The sequence below is a fragment of the Lipomyces japonicus genome (assembly GCF_038497905.1).
Source record: "Lipomyces japonicus strain CBS 7319 unplaced genomic scaffold V1514scaffold_7, whole genome shotgun sequence".
NCBI lineage: Eukaryota > Fungi > Ascomycota > Lipomycetes > Lipomycetales > Lipomycetaceae > Lipomyces > Lipomyces japonicus.
Genome location: NW_027117819.1, coordinates 242,409 through 263,166, shown reverse-complemented (window position 1 = coordinate 263,166; position 20,758 = coordinate 242,409). Strand labels below are relative to the sequence as shown.

Below are 20,758 nucleotides of genomic sequence, written 5' to 3'. Positions count from 1 at the left end.
GGCATGTGTCCTTGTGTTCTCTCAACAGCATTCAATTCTCATTTCTGCACCGGCATTCTTTTTTTTTTTAATTGTGATTTAGAGTCATCAATTATTTTCAGATATTCAAATTAGTTTATTTTTGCCTCCCCCATCTCATTTAGATGGCTTCTGACCTGGCTGTAGAAGAGGTAGTGAATCTGCCGGAAGATGCCTTGGCCGATGACACGATCGAATCCTCCTCAGCAAACCAATCCAATTCCGTCACCGATAATAGTGCCCTTGATCAGGAATCGGTAATAGATAGCGTGCTTAATGTCAGCCAAATAGGTACTTCAATTGCTGCCGATACCGCGGAAATCGATGATGCAACAACAGACATTGTCAAGCCCGAGCTCGCTTCACAAGGCAACGTTTCTCGTGCACAAGATGTTCCGGTGGTAAACAGTTCACCCGAGACAGAAAACGAAACTGCAAGGTCTACCCAACCATTAGAGCAGGTGACAGAAAAAACCGCATCTACTTCTGAACATGATCAGAATTCTGAAGGCCAGGCAGTGGAAGAAAGAAAACCTCACATAACTCCGCTTCCTACCCATAAGCTGGTTCCTTCAATTACTCATTCGGTTGCATCTTCTACGATAAACGCAAGTCCAGCCAATAATGGCCAAACCTCCTCAATGTTGTTCGTCAGCAAGGCTCTGGAATCAATCCTTGCCTCGCGGGAAGGCAAACGACAAAGCGCGCTACAAATCAGTTTAAAAAATGCACTAGGTAAGTCCAATTTTGCAATTACTTTTTTTTTTTTTTTTTAATTTGCCAGATTATCTAACGGGATTGGACTGCCAGAACAAATTAAAAAATTAAGCCCCGATGCTCCAGCACCAAGCGTGATTTATGAGCCACTTCGACTGGCTACTCTTGCCAATAGCAACGAGGTCAAATCAATTGCCCTGGATACAATTAGCAAACTGTTTTCCTTTTCGTTTTTGATTGATGTTCCTGAGACTCCTGTTCAAATCACTGAAGACGTTGAAAATGCAGTGCCTCAAATTTCGACCCGGACCATGAAGCTTGTTGAGCAAGGAGTGGAAACGGTTTGCGATTGCTTCAAAGGTGATTCTACAGATGAAGCAGTAGAACTTCAAGTCATAAAAGCTCTTTTGGCAGCAGTTTTAAATGAAAAATTAATCGTGCATGGTGCTGCATTATTAAAAGCGATTCGTCAGACATACAATATATTTATCCTTTCTCGATCCAATGCAAATCAAGCTATTGCTCAAACCACTTTAACGCAGATGGTTAATGTTGTGTTCGACAGAGTTAAGACTAGGATAAATTCTAAAACCGCTTCAGGAGAACAAGACGTGGTGGACATTGCTACCGCTGTTAATGCAGAGTTTGAAGCCAAAAAGCTTGAATTTGATGCCCGTGATGATAGAGTTGCTGAAGCTGATGAAAGATCGGTTGATCAGGAGAAATCAAAAGAAAGTGCCGAAACAGAAACAAAAATCACTAATGAAAAACAGAATGCTGTTGAAACTGTTAATGGCGAATCCAAAGTTGAAGGAAAGATTACATTAGAGTCATTTGAAAATCGAAAATCATTTGATGAGGAACGGCCAGAAGTTATCAGCGGTGAACTTAAAGACGAAGACGAGCTGTTTGTCCGAGACGCATTTTTAGTATTCAGGGCAATGTGTAAGCTCTCCATAAAAGCGATCGATGCGTCTGATAATAAGGCCGACATGCGTTCTCATGCCATGCGCTCCAAACTTTTGTCATTGCACCTTGTCTACACCATTCTCAACACTCACATAACAGTCTTCACTTCTTCAAATGTCATAATCAGATCAAGTGCTTCATCAGAACAAACAATATTTATTCATGCGATTAGGCAATATTTATGCCTTTGTTTGTCTCGAAATGCAGCCAGTCCAATTCCAGCCATTTTTGAAGTCTGTTGTGATATTTTCTGGCTCATCTTGGTGAACTTGCGAAGTCAATTAAAGAAAGAAATTGAAGTTTTTTGGACAGAGATTTATATGCCGATTCTGGAAATGAAGAATTCGACGCCACATCAAAAACAATATTTATTGCACGGTGTTGAAAAACTGTGCAACGATCCCAGAGCATTGGTTGAAATTTATCTCAACTATGATTGCGATAATACTGCGCTTGATAACATCTATGAAAGGTTAATCGAATATTTTTCACGAATTTCTGTCACACCGATATCACTAAGTGCGTTTCAATTACAACAATACCAAGAAAATCAAAAGAATCCACATAATTCGGTGTTTGGATCGACCGTCGGGCCGGGAGGAGTCGCTATTCCACCATCATTTTCCACACAAGCAGTCAGTGCTTTACAGTCGAATCCAGTCGACAACCCTTCAGTACCTCTGGATTATACTTTAAAACGTATAGCCTTGGATTGTTTGGTTGCGGTCTTGAGATCTCTGGTTCAATGGTCACAACAAGGCATCGCGGAAGCACGTGGTGAGCTGGGCTTGTCTTCTACAACTAGAGATTCAGACTCAATTGTGGACGAGGACAGCAGGCCTGGTACAGTAACTCCATCGAGTAGCTATGTGGGTACTGCCTCTCCTTTGCCTGAAAGGACGCCGTCAAGTGAAGCGAGAATTAGCACTCCTACAGGTATTGCGCCTCCGATTGACGATCCTAGCCAGTTTGAATCATTTAAGCAGAGGAAGACTTTACTTTTAGAGGCGATCAAACAGTTTAATTTTAAACCGAAGCGAGGAATTGCAGCCTTAATTGATCGTGGATTTATCACTTCCAAGGAGCCAAACGTTATCGCACAGTTTTTGCTGACAACAGAGGGACTTTCAAAGGCCATGATTGGTGAATATCTTGGGGAAGGAGACGCAGAAAATGTTGCCATCATGCACGCGTTTGTTGACTTGATGGATTTCACTGATATGAAATTTGTTGATGCTCTTCGACTATTTCTGCAGGCGTTCAGACTTCCCGGTGAAGCTCAGAAAATTGATCGATTTGTACTTAAGTTTGCGGAACGATACATTTCAGGTAATCCATCAATTTTTGCTAATGCTGATACTGCGTACGTGTTGGCATATTCAGTTATTCTGCTCAATACAGATTTACATTCACCTCAAGTTAAGAATCGAATGACCAAGCAAGATTTTTTCAAGAACAATAGAGGCATCAATGACAATGCTGATCTTCCTGAAGCTTTATTGAGTGAAACTTATGATGAAATTTTAAATAATGAGATTATCTTGAAGGAAGAACACGATGGAGCGCTCATGTCCAATCAGCTCACAGGTGGCTCGATTGCAACCAATATTGGCCAAGTTCTTGCGACTGTTGGCCGTGATTTGCAACGTGAGGCATATCTTCAGGCATCCAAAGAGATGGCCAATAAGACTGAAGTAAGTGCTCTGGTTGGCTTGGGTTTGACATTCATAACTAATTAAATACAGCTTTTATTTAAGAACCTTGTTCGCACGCAAAGAAAAGATCAAAATGCTTCGTCGAGAGTTGTTTTTTATAGCGCATCTCATATCGAACACGTCGGGCCGATGTTTGAAGTTGTGTGGATGTCGTTCTTGGCTGGTTTATCTGGCCCGATGCAAGACACGGAAGATCTTGAAATTATTGATGTATGCATGGACGGAATCAAGTTAGCGATCCGTATTGCCTGTTTATTTGATATCGAGCTTGCTCGGATTTCATTTGTGACCGGGTTGTCCAAATTTACCAACTTGCAAAATTTGAGCGAGATGAAGGCCAAGCACGTGGAAGGTATCAAGACGCTGCTGGAAGTTGCATTATCGGAAGGAAACCTGTTGAAAGATTCATGGAAGAATATTCTTACATGTGTCAGCCAGTTGGAAAGATTTCAACTTATTAGCTCTGGAATATCAGAGGGAGCCATACCTGATTTGAATATCGCTAAAATTGCATCGTATGTATTCATATTTATTTTTTTTTTTTTTCGAATTGTATAATTCTAAGTATTATGTTTAGTCGTGAGTCATTTGAAAGCACAAGATCGAGGACTTCAACTTTCAAATCAGTAAGGTCAAGGTCAGCTTCGATTGTCACACCATTTTCGAGTGCGGTTGCAGAAGAGACTAGAGCTCGAGAGATTGTGATAGCGATGGATAAAATTTTCACACAAAGTTCGCAGCTAAGTGGAGAAGCTATTGTGTATTTTGTCAGCGCTCTCACTGAAGTCTCCCGCGAAGAAATTCAGTCTTCTGGGCATTCTGAACATCCTAGAACGTTTTCATTACAAAAAATGGTTGACGTTAGTTACTATAATATGGATCGTATCAGAGTTGAGTGGTCAAGTCTTTGGGCGATTATGGGTGAGCAATTTAATCAAGTTGGTTGTCATCCGAATATTTCTGTTGTCTACTTTGCGCTGGATTCTCTTCGGCAATTATCTATTAGATTTTTGGAATTGGAAGAACTGTCACATTTCAGATTTCAAAAAGATTTTTTGCGTCCGTTTGAACATGTCATTACCAACAATCCAAACATTTCAGTTAAGGACATGGTATTAAGATGCCTTCAACAGATGATTTTATCACGAGCTAAAAATATCCGATCAGGTTGGTCGACCATGTTTGGAGTTTTCACATTTGCGGCAAAGGATCAAAATGAACAAATTGTTCAGCTTGCTTTTGAAAATATTAAAACAATTCATAATGAAGACTTTGACCTTGTTATGGCTCAAGGTAGTTTTGCTGACCTTGCGGTTTGCTTAACAGAGATGGCGAAGAATTACAAATTCCAGAAAATTAGCTTACATGCGATCGAATTACTGCGAAGTTCGATTCCACTCATGTTGGCGTATCAAAAATCAGTTCAGGCAGGGTTAAATGGTAATTACACTGCCAATAAAGCATCTATCGAAGATCCAGCCGTAAAGTTTTGGTTCCCAGTCTTGTTTGCGTTTCATGATATTATAATGACAGGTGAAGATCTTGAGGTTCGATCACGAGCACTTAACTATCTTTTTGATACGCTGGTTGAGTACGGACATGACTTCCAGCCTGATTTCTGGGACCTGGCTTGCAGGCAATTGCTGTTCCCAATTTTTATTGTTTTGAAATCTCGATCTGAGATGTCCAGGTTTAATAACCACGAAGATATGTCGGTATGGTTGTCCACCACGATGATTCAAGCATTGCGCAACTTAATTGCTCTTTTTACTCATTATTTTGAAACTCTGGAACGCATGCTTGATGGATTTCTCGATCTGTTAATAACATGTATTTGTCAAGAAAATGACACTCTTGCCAGAATTGGTAGTTCTTGCTTGCAACAACTTATCTTGGAAAATGTCAAAAAGTTTAGAAAAGATCATTGGACTCAGATTGTGCAAGCGTTTGTGACGTTGTTTGAAACCACTACCGCATATCAATTATTTTTATCACAGGGAGAACAACCGCCGGTTACGCCGTTGGCCGAGTCGATACACTCTGGGTTAAAAATTAATGGCTTGTCATATCCATTATTGGATACAACTATAGAAGAAGTTCACCGTGAACAACTTGGAGATGATTCTGTTCCGACTTCGCTTGTCAGGGTCAGTGATAACGATGGCAATGAAAAGGCATATGGTCACGTTCGTGGTGGTAGTATAGTACCGGGCACAGGTTCACCGAATCCGGATCCCAACCAAGACTCTGTCGCGGTTGAAAAGAAGCGCGAATTTAACAAGATCATTGTCAAGTGCGTGCTGCAGCTTTTAATGATAGAAACCGTATCTGAGCTATTCAACAACGATGACGTGTATAATAACATTCCATCTGAAGAGTTATTAATTCTTATGCAAGTGCTCAGAAAGAGTTTCCAGTTTGCGAGGAAGTTCAATAACGACAAGGATCTTCGAATTAAATTGTGGAAAGACGGATTTATGAAGCAACTGCCGAACTTGCTCAAACAAGAATCTAGCGCTGCGTCGACTTATATTCGAATCTTGCTGAGAATGTATCATGATACTAATCAGGATAGAATTGAAAACAAGGAGAACATTGAAGATGCCTTAATTCCGTACGTATTTTTTTTTTTCACATGATATTGGGGTTTCTAAATATTTGCTAACAATAATTTTTTTTTTTTTCAAACTTTGCAGGCTATGCGTGGATATCATTAACGGATATGCCGTACTGGATGAAGAAACTCAACAACGCAACATTGCAGCATGGAAACCTGTAGTTGTCGAAGTTATTCAGGGATACCTTGACTTTCAGCAAGATGACTTTGCCCGACACGTTGAAGTCTTCTACCCTCTTGGAGTAGATCTTTTGTCACGCGACCATGGAAAACAAATTAGGGTCACGTTGCAGTTGCTGTTTGGAAGAATTGGTACTGTTTGGATGAAAGGCAAGAGCAAGAAGTATGCGACGACGTACTGAGGCAGCAGATAAAAGAGAGCATATCGGTATACATAAATGGAATGGGAGAGATTTAGTTTTACAGGGCCATAGGTTTTTTTTTTTTTTTTGCAAAATAAAAGTGCTAGAGTTAAGTAGTTTTCAACATATTTCAGCTGGAAGTATTATATCATACGTTTGTAAATGTCATTTTTGCACAACCATGATTACCTGCATCATGATCCATCAGGGGTGAGTTAGTCCATGACATTGTCATGTAAAACAAAAAAATTGCTCGGTGATCATTTCGGCACGCCTCCAAATTCGGCAGTGACGCGCATTTACAGGGGTCTAACGGCATAAATGGGCCGTGGCTGTTGGGTGTTTTAAAGATTATGCTATATTGTTTTTTTCCTGCAGCATATCCCAAACTATAAACCTAAAAAAAAACATACAGTTGCGCACCAACCCCGAGGAGAAAGGAGACGCCACGACAGGGGCCATCTCTTGCAAGAATTTATCGTCCAATTCTACACTCAAGTACCTGGCGCTATTTAGGAATAGTGGCTCGGCGAATATTTCACAGGTGCATTTCTTTTTTTACAGTCTTTTGATTATTAGCGCTATTGGCAATCGCAACGGAGAATTTAAGTCGTCGTATTTCTTCTGTTCGGGACGACAACGTTCGACCCCGCCTCTTTTTTTTTTTTTCTCCTGGCTAAAAAAAGGCTTGCTCGCCAGGCCTGTTCTTGGTTGTCATAATGACTGTTCTTGGTTTAGTGAACACAAGTCGACAGTTGATTATAATTGGTGTTGCAGGCTTTGCAATTGTCCTTTTTCTTTTAACATTTTTTGGTACGTTTTCTGATTTAGCACATGCGTCGCGTCAATCAATATATTATCACTTGCTAAATTATTATCATCCAGAACGTCCTGAAAAACCAGATGCATGGTTACCACCGAGCGTCAGAAACGTACAACATAATAGCTCAATACCGTTAACTCTTGCACAAGCCATTGAAGCAGATCCGGGACTTTTAGAGTTCCCGGTCCGCAGAAAGCCCCGGTATGCGATATCGTCATCAGTTATGACGGCAAGGTTTGCGCAATATGCAATGATGCTTGCATATACTCTTCAACAGCATAATGACTTGGAAGCTCTTGATGCAGAGCTTATTCTTCTTGTTCGAACAGAGGGTAAAGATGCGGTTACTCCTCAGAATATTACTCGCCTGGAACGGGTCGGATGGAAGATCTTGGTTGAAAAAGATTTAGATTTTGAAAACGTGGATAAGAACAAGATTCGACCGTATCATAGGTATAATTTAAATAAATTGTATCTTTGGTCTTACACACAGTATGAGCGGATTGTGTTTATCGACGCAGACACACTGTGTAAGGGTTCAATTGCAGAACTTTTTGATCAACCTGGAGGTACGCTCGTGATATTACTTGTTTTTTTTTTTTTGCGAGTTTAAAAAAGATGAATAACATGTCTTTTCTAATTTTTTTTACAGAAATTGCTGGCTCCGCTGATGTATGGTGGGATATTTTAACGGATTCCAGATTTAATTCTGGCGTAATTACGTTTCGTCCGTCGATCGAAGAATTTCACTCCATGGTAAAAGCAGTTTCAGATCCAAACATGCATAAGCCAAATGATGCCGATCAGGCGTTTTTGAACGCATACTTTAGATTTAGGTTTCATGAACTTCCATATAAATATAATTTTAATATTGTCATGTATCAACATCACAGAAGCACATGGGACAGGCTGTGGAACGAGGCTGTGATTGTGCATTTTACAACGAAGAAGCCAATGCCAACAAAGTATTGCAGGAAAGGATGCAATGAGGTGAGATTATTTTTTATATTATTTTACTTTATTTTTTTTTTTTTTCTAATAATGGTTTGCAGTGGGAACCATCAGAGTGGTATTCCATGCTTTGCCGCGAAATGCTGGCATTTTATGGTTATAATGGGGTGTTACCAATTCTTGGCTAGACTATATTACAGCATTGAGCATTCTAAAAAAGGCAAGCAAAATAAAAAAGATTGCAGAGCGCTGTTATAATGCTATGATTAAGGTTGATTGTTTTTGTACTATATATAAACATTTTGAACGTGGTTGGTGTTTAAGAATCATTGGTCATTGCAACAAGGCAACTATCACAATAGTTGACTTTATAGATGGATTGACTACAATGTTTTTTTGTTTTTTTTGTTTTTTTTTTTTGATTCAATTGTACATTTTCATATTTTGTATAAAATACATTTCGATATTCATGAACAACAAACGGATTTATACGAGTTACTGTTAACTAATCGACAAACAACAAACGCGTCGGTGCAGGTTTAGGGTTAACCTCCAGGATGTTATTGAAACGACGCGCCCCTTTTTACAGGCAAGTCTTGCACCCCTCGCCGCGTTCGCAGACTCCAGATTTACGTTCTTGGATCAGTAATATTCGTTTGTTTTAATTTGTTGTTTATAAGTGATACTCATTCATGTCTTTCAACGAGACTACTTCTTCAGAACAACCAGCCGTGGTGCCTTCTGAGTCGACTCAGTCATTGGACTCATCAGTGTCATCCGCGTCGCCCACAACTCCTCCTCATAGCGTTTCCATTAATTCGTTATCATTAACAGCTCCTACATCAGATTCTACCGAACCGTTGAAGACTTCGGGCCTAAGTTCAAAAGAAGTTTCAGTTACTGTTGAGACCGCTGGTTTATACCCCAATGGCAACGGTTCGAATATTATTAGAAAAAAGTTGACCGGATACGTGGGATTTTCCAACGTACCACTTCAGTATCATCGAAAAAGCATTAGAAATGGATTTAACTTGAATATTATGGTTGTTGGTATGTTACTATTAATTTGGATCGTGTGCGATTGAATACAATTTTTTTTTTTTTCTTTTTTTTTAACTTGACTTAGGTGAGAGTGGTCTCGGCAAATCGACTCTTGTCAGCACTCTTTTTAATATGCCGCTTTATCCACCTCGTCCAGATCAACGTCCTTCTGCAGATATTCCAAAGACTGTGGCTATTCAATCAATTTCAGCCGACCTTGAAGAAAGTGACGTTAGATTAAAATTGACGGTAGTAGACACGCCTGGTTTTGGTGATTTTGTCAACAATGAGGATGCATGGAAGCCAATTGTTGGAAACATTGACCAGAGATTTGACGCGTTTCTTGAAGCAGAAAGTAAGGTTAACAGAGCAAGTATTACGGATAATCGAATTCATGCAGTATTATATTTCATTGCACCGACAGGTCACTCGCTGAAGCCATTGGATATCGAGGTTTTGAAAAAATTGCATAACAAAGTTAACATAATACCAATTATTGCTAAATCTGACATTTTAACCGATGAAGAGATCGTATCGTTTAAGGCCAGGATACGAGCTGATTTGGATCACCATAAGATTAACATTTTTGAAACACCGAGGTACGAGATTGACTCTGAAGATACTCAAGACGAACAATTGGCAATCTTGTCAAAAATTCCATTTGCCGTTGTGGGTGCTACTACAGAAATTAGCACGCCTGATGGCAGAACTGCTCGAGGTCGAAAGTACCCTTGGGGTGTTGTTGAAGTTGATAACGAAGACCATTGCGATTTTGTCAAGCTTCGATCAATGTTGGTGAAGAACTACACGGAAGAACTAAAAGAGTATACCAACGAAGTTTTGTACGAAAACTATCGAACCTCTAAACTACTGGCCCTGGGCATCTTGCAGAACCAATCAGTTTTCAAAGAAGTGAACCCGTCGGCAAAAATTGACGAGCAACGGGCCTTGGATCAGGCCAGGCTTGCCAAGATGGAAGTTGACATGAATTTGGTGTTTAGGCAAAAAGTTTCTGACAAGGAACAGAAGTTAAAACAATCAGAGGAAGAATTATTTGCTCGGCATCGTGAAATGAAAGAAACTTTAGAAAGGCAACGCAAGGAATTGGAAGAACGTATTGCCAAGTTAGAACGAGATCGGCATAATGTTGTTTCGATAGAAGAAAAGACCAAAAAGAAAGGATTTTCGCTTCGATCGTAGGGAACTTTTACCTGATTATTTAGTTTGCATGATTTCAAATTACGGTTTCCAAATCAAATTGCAACAATTAAAGCATGATTTGTTAATTAAAATGAATGGAAGCGATTGAAAGTCGTTTAGAACTCTTTTTTTTTTTTTTTTTTTTTAAAAAATTTTCATGAGATGATCTGTTTGTATTGTTTTTTGATCTCATTAATACTTTAACTACTTGGCTTTTAGTGCGTTATGCGATTTTTACCATGTAAGAGTTTTATATGTATAAATATATTTTGTTTACAACATGAGAATTTTCAGCTGGTAAATCCTTAATTGGAAATATGCGTTCGGCGTCGTGCATGATTCAGAACCGAACCTGTGAGCGGTTGCTTTCTTACTTACATGCACGTGATCAATTTACATTTTGGGCAAACAACTTGCATGAATCAAGTCATCGGCTTAGGGTCAACCCCAACATGTAAATTCCGGCCGGTAAGCAGGCATGGATATTTTAAACCTGGTTCAAAAGCATCATGACGCATTACAAAATGAAAAATTGTTTCAGAGCAAGTTTTTTTTATTGGCTCGGTAGTCGTTTCGTACTTGTCATAGCACATGATCGAAAAATATGGCATTATGGACATTGCTAATTTAATCGGCCTGGATGATGGATCTGAACGTTGACGATGATCACACGCATAAGGATGATGATAATTGTTTGTGTCTGACGTTGAAATTACCAATATCCACTCAGTACGTGATTTACGCTAACCGCGGCGTGTTTGGAGATGGCTGTGATTACGGGTTTACTGTTATGAGGTGTTCTATCGACAAATCAAACCGCACGAAATGATGTCTCAGAGTCAAAAGTGAAAAGATTCGTGTAAAGCTATTTCGTCAACATTATCGCCAGCAAAGTCTTCACCAATGAAGATGCGTGTTGCTACATATATGCCGATTATTGTATGTTGATCCTGCATATATGAAAAGCACTGACTAACCATGCAAATTAGTTTGACAATGGCTTCTTGACCGAGACAGAGTTTGCAAAAATTATTATTGATCCGTGGAATGAAACATGTTTGACATTGTCTTTTCAATTGGTACGTATGTTTGGAAGAATGTAATTCTTAAGAGGGTTCATAATGCCAACAGTTTACATAAAATTCAGCTTGTGCCAGCTATGCCCGAGTTCTTACAACGTGAAGTCAGAAAATGAAGTAAGTCGACTGCATCCCAAAGTCGAAAGTGACCAGCATGGTTCTCAAGCTTCTGATCATGATTTTTTTTGATGCGCAAATTCATGGCTGGCAGGTATTCCGTGCTAGAAGCTTTGTTGGCCCTGGGGCAGGAGCCTTTTTGCAGTCGTCAGTGAATAGCCCCGGTGCCTCTGGCGATAAAGTTAGTCGTGATGTGACGACCAAGGTGGAATAGTAAACAGATACCCAGCTCAAGTCACCGAATTACTAAAACATCAATACCACTGCTGTCTCCGTCAGAACTACCTTCTTTTTACCACTACGAACGGAGTCATTTTGGCAAACAATTATTGCCGAAATCTTGATTGATATATTCAGGTTTTCAAGACAAAAAAAAATATAGAGTAAAAACACACAATAATAAAGGCTTTGATTTTCATTTTTTGCACTTTAATTTTTATCTTTTACATTTTTTGTTTGGCTTTTTGGTTTTTGCGTTGTTGTCATTGGCTTTGTTGACTTGCAACTAGGATGACATCTTGTATTGTTCTACGACATTTTTCCTTTTATTCTCAGACACGAAAGCGCAAAATTTTTTAAAGCTTACCCTGTACATTTTAAGAGTTTTACGACATGAATTTCTGATTTAGGGGTGGATAAGATTACGATACAGTCAACTTGTTCCATTCTTCGTATAGCCTAGATCACCACTCCGCAACCCCATGTCTAATTCTACAACTCTATGAAAACAAACCAGTCAGATTAAAACTAGCCGGAAGGCGATAAAATTGTTATATCTTCGACTTTTGGGGCCGCGCGCTCGCACCAGTTCGAAGCGTTCGTTAGCTGTGGCTATTTGCTACTTATCACAGTAATTTATTAGTAACACTGTAATATATCACGTGCAAAAGTGCAGTATATTCAGCACGTGAAAACCCAGTTTTTTGAGGGTTCAACGAAATCACCCGTGCGAATAATTCACCGGTTCCTGCTTCCAGTTACATTTGTACCAACCTTCGAAACCAACCAAAAAAAAAAAAGTTAAATAAATCGTCGTCATAATCAGCCATGCCAACATCTGCCACTTCTTTTTCCACTTCTCTCATTTTATGTTGTATGTAATAACTTTGTTGCTAATAAAGTCTAATTACAATTAATTGGCTTTATTGTTTTGCATTGTCGTATCAATTCTTACGTTTTATCTGCCAGCGACGTCGTTCCTTCTCGGCATACTATTCGTCAATTGGACTTACGATCACAAGACACTTTGGACTAAAGATCCAGTCGAAAGCTCGTTTGAAAATTCCAGGCAACATTATGCCTTACTAGCAACCGCGCCGGTTATCATGTTGCGGGTGTTTCACATTGTGATTGGGTTTGCCCTGCTTGGCTTCGTGTTAAAATTGTACAAGCCATCGGAATCAAACAAGTTGTTTGACGGCGGCTCGCTCGTGCTTTTCATGGCTGGCTTGGTTACTTACCTTACCAATATCCGCAACGGCCTGGTTTCAATACTTGATGGTGACTGGGGTGAGGTTGATGAAAAAACTGGCATCAATGTGCTTGCCGCCAGTGAGGTCATTATCGCGATCGCGCTGATTGGAGTCCTGACCCTTCAAGTCGGTCAATACTACGCTGAACGTCAAGATGATCTCGAACGTGAGAATTTTGACCGTGAAGAGCGGGAAGTTAGACAACGCGCCAAGCAGCAGCCAACTACCACTGCTACCGCTGCCCGCGGCGAGCACGAGTCGAACAAGCATGGTGAACGGAAAAAGACAAAATAAAGTATGCAATGTAAACCCATACATAAACTACGTTTGATTCCAAAAAAAAAAAAAAAAAAAAAAAAAAAAGATGCAAATTCATGTTAACGTGTCTCATCCACATACGCCCCTTCTGAACCTCTATGAGTGATTGAATAACTATCCAGTGGATCCAAATTTAACGCCGCCAATCTTCTCAATGCATCCTGCCTCTCCTTCTCTTTCTGTTCTTCGTCGTTATCGTCATAGTTTCGTCCCAATTCTGGTGTTGATTGTGATTTTTGAACGCCAACTTCATCCTCAACCGCATCAGCATAAAGCGATGAAGACTGCAATGTTTGCAGGTATGGCGATGCTGCATGGGCGAGCTCCTTGGATGAACTCGCTATGGATGATGCCCATGATGCCAATTTGGAATTTGCAACTTCCTTGAATTGGTCAAACGCCTGTTGATATTGTTGCTGTGACTCTTGACGTTGCTGCGTGGCATGTGCTCTCTGCCTTTGCACGTCACGACTTGCGGTCGCACTGCTGCCTATGCCGTTCAAAGTAACCACCGACATCTCTTCCTCAGTCCGTCCAAATACTTCATGCCACCATTGTATTCTTTTAGGATCGGGGAATATGACCGAGTTTGCTCCTCGGTCTACATAATCTAACGAAGGATCAAATTTGGGGTTTAAAAACTCTTTTCTCCGAACCACAAAATAATCCCACACGCTTTGCGCTCTGTCCTCGACCCTGGCTTCTTCTCTTTCTCGTTCGCAATTGTAAAGAAAATTTCCGTATTGGCACGAGTATAAATGATATAGCATTCTCCGCAAAAACCGTTCCGTAAATTCAAACCGATCCGGGAACTGTCTTAATAGCTGATACACGCAGTCCAAAAACTGATGAAACACTGGTGCCGTATATTTTAGACCGGCTGACGTTCCAGTTGCATTCGAACCGCCACCATTGGCAGCATTCTTAGCTGCAGTGATGACGTTGTTAAATGCCTGATGAGCCGCCGAATTGCCACCGCCGGTCTTGTCTGAAGTTTGAACAAACACTTTCTCAGACGACAGGTGCCCACACCTCTCTGCAAACCTATGACCAAATGCCAGCCACTCTTTCTCAACCAAAACCATGAACCCATCTATCGTGCGAAAGTAAGGATCCAAAAAAATTTGCGCTAGTGAACTCAGCTGTGCGGTTCTGTCCCATCCGTCTGAGCAATGGACCAACACGTGTGAATGATATAAATGCAACCTCTTGCCCATCAAAACTGCGCCTTCAATAATAGTGGAAATATGCTTCAGCCATCCAGATTTGTACAGTAACTCACGGTTTGGAGGCAGCGGAGTGATGTCACTATCCTTCAGTGCTTCGTAAACCTTATTTAATGAATCCCGCATCACATGAATATTATCAATTCCAAGATAGACTTTCCTAGATGACCTGTAATTCTCCATATTCTCCGACCCGGCTCCAAGCGCAGTCTGGGCAATAGCATTAGTGGTTGGCCGGGCATCCGCAATCAGGTTCTCCTGACTGGCGCCATACGCGTTTTCAATCAACGTGGAAGAAAATATGGCACGAACAAACCCTTCATCCTGCGGTGACCTGTTTTGCTTTAATCCGACCAGCGGTTGTGATGAGCGAGTGATGGTGCAGTTGTTAAGTTTATGAATGTAGGACAGTGCCGGGATGCGGGCCTTGGAACGATACCTGCCAACGTATTGCAATACGGAATCTGATATTGACGATGGCACAACCAAAACTTTAGGATATGAGGGGCAAAATTGGTAGTTCTCATTTACAGACGTGAACCTCCACGCATCAGCCGTTGAACCAACACCGAGCCGCTGAAACTCCTTGACCGGGTCGTATATGTCCCATGTGTTGACACTGCGCTCAGCCGAGCCTGGGTGGTAATAAAACGCATACAAATTGTCAACTGAGGAAAGACATGTAAGCAATTGCAAAGTTTCAAAAACCAATTTTGATTCGGATTCGTTCTGAAAATGAAACGCAATAAATGAAAAATCACGACACCGAATCCTGATGGCAGAAAACCCGGTGAACGCAGAGTACGGTCTCCGTTCAACGTATGCTAAAATGGGATAGCATACCCAAACTTCTTTATTTGACGGACTGTTTTCTCGGAAAATTAGATGGTGAGTAGTAAGATGCAGTGCGCCGGTCGAATGGACGCCTCGGCGAACCATCTGCACGTTCAAGACCTGCGTAGTTCAAAAGGCCAAAGTCAGCAAACAGCCAAGCCCACAAACTCAATTGCATCATAACGTACCTGAGTGATCTTGAACTTTTCTAGTGCGCTCATCGTATTGGGAGCCAATCTCAAGCTGAATTGAGTACCTGTAGTAGTAATATTGATATTACCATCACTTTGCCAAAGAGCGCGCAAACGTCGAAGACAGTAATACCTGATTTAAAGTTCTATTGGCGCAAGAGCCGGGTAAAGCTGGATTTGCACAAGACCCTTTGGGCTGTATAAGTATATAGTATTACTATACAGTAAGTATAACGAGCGATCCTTGTTGGATCCTATATAAGTTGAACTACATGTCCCGATGCTGCCGACTTCTTCCCCCCAACACGCCCCGTATTGCGAATAAAACCCACGCCGCTTTGAATTTTTTTTTTTGCTCGTATACTGTGATTGCTCGGACTTGGAGACGAGCCTGACGCTCGGCTCTGCGCAATGGGGTTGTCTTACAACATCTATCTGCCTGACAGCGGCCGTGTGTACGGTTGCCGGATCTGCAAAACTCACTTGTCGGACACGTCTGACATCATGTCGAGAGTAAGCAGCCGTCACTTGATCTATTGTCGATCTTGTTTCCGCTTGAGCAACTAACCTTTTACTTATTACAGCAATTCCGTGGTCAGCATGGCAAGGCATATCTTTTCAGTAAGGTGTATGTGGTGCATTGCTATCCTTCTCCCACTCTCTTTTCTCTTTTTTAACCATTCTAAACTGACTTGTATATGTGCTTGCTTGCTGACCGTTTTCTTTTTTTTTTGTTGTTTTTAATAGTGTCAACGTCACGGAATGCAAGCCCGAAAACAGGGTTATGACGACTGGGGAACACACCGTGCGCGACATTTGTTGCCGGCATTGTGGGACGTGCGTTGGCTGGAAGTACGACTACGCGTTCGAAGAGAGCGAGAAGTATAAGGAAGGCAAATTTATTCTCGAAGTCGAACTGCTCGCCCGCATAGAGTGAATTTGAATTGCGGTTTCGCTAGTTTATCTTAATTTTCATGGTTAAATTTTCCTAATGGGGAGTTTATCATTTTCAACAATAATTCGTTGAATATTAACATATTGGCTTCTTCTTTGGGAAAATTTTTCAATCTCTGTATATATACTAACCTTGATGTTACATCTTTTCTGTTGATATTTTTTTATGCGTTTAAATATGGGAAGTTATGACCGTTTGGGTTCTATATTCTTTTTTTCATAGTTGTGTCATTTGGCATTTTTTTAATAATGGTTTTTTTTTTTTGTTCGGCAGGAACGGATTGGGTAGGCGAAATTTGGGTTAACAACTGGATCGTTAATATGCTACTGGTATACTGTGGGTTCTCGTGTTTCTCTTTGGTTATATATATGATTTATATTGTGATTTATTGGGTGTTTGTGGTGTATTTAGTTTTAATCTTACTTAAACATATCGTGAAGTATCCGAACATCTCGGCATGGCCGGTTTGGGCGAGATTATGTATCAAGTAGTATATGCATGGTATAAGCCATAGCAACTGCATTGAGCTAATTAATACCGATAACAGCGTGCTGTGCAGTCGACAATGAAAAAAAAGACGACACGGAATTTACTATTATTATCCTGATTATGTGCCGGTGGTTTTCAGGAAATATTAAAGTGGTTGTTATAAAATAGCTTTATAGTTTACATAACAATACGACATGTCATTCATACTAAATATATTAGAGATGGCCACGGATACGCGGAAATATCCGTGGATACTGGCAAGTAAGGAAGTTAGCCAAGCAGGCTTCAAAAGTCCACAATCAGGAATAGTCAATGCAATTGATTCAACAACTTCAACTGGTCCCAAATTGTAACTGGCGCTTACTTAACGCGTCGGATTTCAGTTAGGCGGTGCCACTTTTATTGGCGATGCATCCTCTTGACGCGGCCCCTTGATGCGTCAATTAGCACTTTCTCTCTCCTTAATTTATTTTACCAACGCACTTATCTCTATCCTTCCTTAGCCATGGTTGCTAGAGATTATCTTGCAATTCCAGCCGCTGAAGTGTCTGTCGAACGTCTATTTAGTGGTGGCAGAGATCTCATTGGAGTTAGACGCTAAAACTTAAATGGTGATACAATGAGAAATTTGGTCCTTCTTGGTGAGAGTTTTAAAGGGGCCAAAATGATCTAGTGTATATTCAGGTAGTGGTGATTGTCACGTTTTGTTATATATATATTTGCTACACTTCATTATACTTTCTTGTTAATGTTAATGTTATTGATATATGTTATTGTTACGACTTACAAATACTGTATTGTTTTTTGGATGTTAAATATTATACTAGAAAAAATACTTTCAACCTTGGAATACTGATATGTGCGGATATTATCCGTACGGATACGAATAAAGCCAAATATCCGCGGATATCTATCCGTGGACATCTCTAAAATATATATATGTGAAATACACATTGCACATACATACAAAAATCCAAGTTCTTCATGGAATTGTTTTTGTTTGCCTATTTGGTCAGTGATGTTGGCACAATGCACCTTACGTGATAAGGTTCAACACAACGCAGCAAATAAGGTTGGCTGCCCCGGAGTTGCTTCTTCCAGGAACAAAAAAGGGCCCAGCTTGCCGACTGCATGCTTGCAGCTTGACATGATTTTGATTGAACAATACGTCTTTTTATATAATTGCGCTTATATCAATCGTATATAAGCCAACGATAAATTATATTATTTTTAAGATTTTTTGATTTTTTAACGCCCTTGCGGTGCAATCTGTGCGGCTCAGCATGCTTCGATTATGGGGGAGCAAAGGTTGTGCGCATTTCTCCCTATACAATAATGTATTGTATGTACGTACCCATTCGGTACTTGAAAAATAAACTCTTCGCGGAGGCCCCTGCGCGCTGATTATGCAAAGACGTACGGAGTTCGAGTTCATTGTGCTCTTCACCACAGCACATCCACGGTGGTGGTAAATGAAGCAGGTGCATTGATATCCAAATATCTCTTTAAATCCTGGTCATTTTTCTGTTGATACCATTCTTTTTAAATTTTTTTTGTTTTCTGCAATTTCGAATACTCAAATCGGACACTCATTATTCGTTCGTTATTAGTCGTGTCATGATGGTGCGGACTCAGTTTTTCGTCTTTGCGCTTCTTACCACGCTCTCTGTTATATTATCTGCACCTACAAATCAGTAAGCTGATTCTTCTCCATGCTTATATGAAGTCCTTAACTGACTTTTCTTATTCGAACTCTTAATAGTCCTACTAAAAGATGGTTAAATTTTGGTTATGGCTTGGGTCAAAAGGTCAGAGGTGTCAACATTGGCGGCTGGCTCGTTCTTGAACCGTACGACATCACTCTTTTCTCCTTTTTTTTTTTTTTTTTTTTTTCATTATTCTGATTCTTGCATTAGTTACATTAACCTTTCTTTTTTCCGTCAATTTGATTCTGAAAATATTCCTGTTGACGAATACCACTTTGCTGAAGTTCTTGGATCTGACAAGGCATCTCAGCAATTGCAAGCCCATTGGGCTAATTGGATCAGTGAAGATGATTTTGCACAAATTGCTGCAGCTGGTTTGAATCAGTATGCTTTATAAACTTTCTGGCTTTTTTTTTCCCACAATGTCTGATATTACTTTTTATGATAGCGTCCGTATTCCCATTGGCTATTGGGCTTTTCAAAAGCTAGATGGTGATCCCTACGTTCAAGGTCAAATTCCATACCTTAAACGAGCTCTTGAATGGGCTCGCCAATACGATCTCAAAGTCTGGATTGATCTCCATGGTGCTCCTGGTTCTCAGTAAGTTTTTTTAACTAGTTATTATGTAAATTTCTTTATTAATATTGAAAAGTTTTTCTGATTTTTTATTGATACCCAATTTGATATATACTAAAGGTAATCATGATAAAATGCAGAAACGGGTTTGATAATTCTGGACTTCGAGGTATGCATGTGCCTTTGCAAATCACAATGTCTCTTGATATTAACACATTCATGACAGACTCTTACCAATGGCAAAATGATGAAAATATCGCTGTTACCGAGCAAGTAATCTCTAGTCATATCGCTTCCTACACCTCTTCTCAATGGAACGACGTGGTAGTTGCAATTCAGCCGGTCAACGAGCCTCTGGGCCCCATTCTTGATCGCAATAAACTGCAAGATTATTATCAGTTTTCATACAATGAACTTCACAGTAATGAGAGCTCAAATATTGTCGTATGTTCGCTTTAAAATGGTTTTGTTTTATACTCACATATATGAATATATATATTTAACATGATGAAGTTATCCATCCATGACGCGTTTTATGATACAGCTAGTTGGTTCGTATATAAAAATTAAAATCAAAAACAATAATTTTTTTTCTTTCTAACTATTATTTACAGGAACGATTATTTCCCGTATCCGGAGTATACCGATGTTATCCTTGATCATCATGCGGTAAGTTCCGTGCAAAAGTCTTGCTATATTACCAACAGTATCTTAATTACTTCATGTAATATAGTATCAAGTATTTTCATTGGCTGAAAATCAGCGCAATATTGATGCCCATGTTCAGTATGCTTGCACTGTAGGTGACAGCATAACTCAGGACACTCTTTGGACCGTAATTGGTGAATGGAGCGCAGCACTTACTGATTGTGTAAGTACATATTCAGTCTGTAAGATGCGCTTTGTGTCATAATTAATCTAACTTCAATAAAGGCCGAATGGCTTAACGGTGTATACCGCGGGTCCAGATACGACGGTTCCTACGAGACTGACAGGACTGACGGTAGTCAAGTCACTGCGGTTGGCTCATGCGAGAACCGTTGGAACATTAGTACCTGGTCTGATCAAGACAAGACTAACTCTCGCAAATATGTGGAAGCTCAATTTGATGCGTACGAGCAAGGACTCGGATGGATTTTTTGGTGCTGGAAGACTGAGAACGCTGTCGAATGGGACTTTCAAAGATTGTTAGCTGCTGAGATTATCTTTCAGCCACTAACCGCAAGACAGTTTCCTAATCAATGCAACAATGAGACCTAATTGAATTATGTTTATGATTAGATATATATTATCTAGATTTTTTATGGTATATATAGATTTTTTTTTTTTCAATTTCTAGTACATAGTTTAAATTTCGGGTTTTCGCGGGTAACAAATGAAT

The 20,758-nt window shown here is 40.1% G+C and overlaps 7 protein-coding genes across 7 annotated transcripts; 6 read left to right on the top strand and 1 right to left on the bottom strand.

Annotated features, from left to right (window-relative positions):
• The first annotated feature begins 26 nt into the window (after positions 1 to 26).
• Positions 27 to 6,535, top strand: V1514DRAFT_290241 (uncharacterized protein). Its single transcript, XM_066925294.1, has 5 exons — positions 27 to 753; positions 829 to 3,398; positions 3,450 to 3,934; positions 3,997 to 6,033; positions 6,116 to 6,535. The coding sequence occupies exons 1-5, from the start codon at positions 144 to 146 to the stop codon at positions 6,396 to 6,398; spliced, it is 5,985 nt and encodes a 1,994-aa protein (XP_066785037.1). The 5' UTR covers positions 27 to 143; the 3' UTR covers positions 6,399 to 6,535.
• A 240-nt stretch (positions 6,536 to 6,775) lies between these two features.
• On the top strand, positions 6,776 to 8,647 carry V1514DRAFT_350725 (nucleotide-diphospho-sugar transferase). The gene is made up of 4 exons (XM_066929421.1): positions 6,776 to 7,211; positions 7,284 to 7,790; positions 7,874 to 8,211; positions 8,274 to 8,647. The coding sequence occupies exons 1-4, from the start codon at positions 7,118 to 7,120 to the stop codon at positions 8,358 to 8,360; spliced, it is 1,026 nt and encodes a 341-aa protein (XP_066785036.1). The 5' UTR covers positions 6,776 to 7,117; the 3' UTR covers positions 8,361 to 8,647.
• A 126-nt stretch (positions 8,648 to 8,773) lies between these two features.
• On the top strand, positions 8,774 to 10,706 carry V1514DRAFT_326548 (Septin-domain-containing protein). The gene is made up of 2 exons (XM_066926820.1): positions 8,774 to 9,222; positions 9,299 to 10,706. The coding sequence occupies exons 1-2, from the start codon at positions 8,865 to 8,867 to the stop codon at positions 10,411 to 10,413; spliced, it is 1,473 nt and encodes a 490-aa protein (XP_066785035.1). The 5' UTR covers positions 8,774 to 8,864; the 3' UTR covers positions 10,414 to 10,706.
• Positions 10,707 to 12,656: 1,950 nt separating this feature from the next.
• On the top strand, positions 12,657 to 13,375 carry V1514DRAFT_276838 (Shr3 amino acid permease chaperone; the record flags this gene model as incomplete). Its single annotated transcript, XM_066924933.1, has 2 exons — positions 12,657 to 12,702; positions 12,798 to 13,375. The coding sequence occupies 2 exons, from the start codon at positions 12,657 to 12,659 to the stop codon at positions 13,373 to 13,375; spliced, it is 624 nt and encodes a 207-aa protein (XP_066785034.1).
• Positions 13,376 to 13,416: 41 nt separating this feature from the next.
• On the bottom strand, positions 13,417 to 15,897 carry V1514DRAFT_303328 (protein-tyrosine phosphatase-like protein). The gene is made up of 2 exons (XM_066925594.1): positions 15,648 to 15,897; positions 13,417 to 15,579 (listed from the first exon to the last, which is right to left on the bottom strand). The coding sequence occupies exons 1-2, from the start codon at positions 15,678 to 15,680 to the stop codon at positions 13,459 to 13,461; spliced, it is 2,154 nt and encodes a 717-aa protein (XP_066785033.1). The 5' UTR covers positions 15,681 to 15,897; the 3' UTR covers positions 13,417 to 13,458.
• Positions 15,888 to 16,666, top strand: V1514DRAFT_209665 (Yippee/Mis18). Its single transcript, XM_066924694.1, has 3 exons — positions 15,888 to 16,163; positions 16,235 to 16,278; positions 16,398 to 16,666. Exons 1-3 carry the CDS (start codon positions 16,062 to 16,064, stop codon positions 16,585 to 16,587), a joined length of 336 nt encoding a protein of 111 aa, XP_066785032.1. The 5' UTR covers positions 15,888 to 16,061; the 3' UTR covers positions 16,588 to 16,666.
• Positions 16,667 to 18,714: 2,048 nt separating this feature from the next.
• V1514DRAFT_341237 (glycoside hydrolase superfamily) lies at positions 18,715 to 20,637 on the top strand (the record flags this gene model as incomplete). The annotated part of the gene is made up of 10 exons (XM_066929050.1): positions 18,715 to 18,788; positions 18,857 to 18,943; positions 19,011 to 19,184; positions 19,249 to 19,401; positions 19,518 to 19,546; positions 19,604 to 19,821; positions 19,891 to 19,928; positions 19,992 to 20,046; positions 20,111 to 20,248; positions 20,311 to 20,637. 10 exons carry the CDS (start codon positions 18,715 to 18,717, stop codon positions 20,635 to 20,637), a joined length of 1,293 nt encoding a protein of 430 aa, XP_066785031.1.
• Positions 20,638 to 20,758: the final 121 nt, after the last annotated feature.

Bases quoted from the DNA above. Each gene is read 5' to 3' on its own strand.
- V1514DRAFT_290241 (XM_066925294.1), top strand. From the start codon at position 144: ATGGCTTCTGACCTGGCTGTAGAAGAGGTAGTGAATCTGCCGGAAGAT. The intron at 754-828 runs GTAAGTCCAATT...TTGGACTGCCAG, and splicing joins CAGTTTAAAAAATGCACTAG to AACAAATTAAAAAATTAAGC. The intron at 6,034-6,115 runs GTACGTATTTTT...CAAACTTTGCAG, and splicing joins ATTGAAGATGCCTTAATTCC to GCTATGCGTGGATATCATTA.
- V1514DRAFT_350725 (XM_066929421.1), top strand. From the start codon at position 7,118: ATGACTGTTCTTGGTTTAGTGAACACAAGTCGACAGTTGATTATAATT. The intron at 7,791-7,873 runs GTACGCTCGTGA...TTTTTTTTACAG, and splicing joins ACTTTTTGATCAACCTGGAG to AAATTGCTGGCTCCGCTGAT. The intron at 8,212-8,273 runs GTGAGATTATTT...AATGGTTTGCAG, and splicing joins GCAGGAAAGGATGCAATGAG to TGGGAACCATCAGAGTGGTA.
- V1514DRAFT_326548 (XM_066926820.1), top strand. From the start codon at position 8,865: ATGTCTTTCAACGAGACTACTTCTTCAGAACAACCAGCCGTGGTGCCT. The intron at 9,223-9,298 runs GTATGTTACTAT...AACTTGACTTAG, and splicing joins CTTGAATATTATGGTTGTTG to GTGAGAGTGGTCTCGGCAAA.
- V1514DRAFT_303328 (XM_066925594.1), bottom strand. From the start codon at position 15,680: ATGAGCGCACTAGAAAAGTTCAAGATCACTCAG. The intron at 15,580-15,647 runs GTACGTTATGAT...TGAACTACGCAG, and splicing joins AAAAGTTCAAGATCACTCAG to GTCTTGAACGTGCAGATGGT.
- V1514DRAFT_209665 (XM_066924694.1), top strand. From the start codon at position 16,062: ATGGGGTTGTCTTACAACATCTATCTGCCTGACAGCGGCCGTGTGTAC. The intron at 16,164-16,234 runs GTAAGCAGCCGT...TACTTATTACAG, and splicing joins CGTCTGACATCATGTCGAGA to CAATTCCGTGGTCAGCATGG. The intron at 16,279-16,397 runs GTATGTGGTGCA...TGTTTTTAATAG, and splicing joins GCATATCTTTTCAGTAAGGT to TGTCAACGTCACGGAATGCA.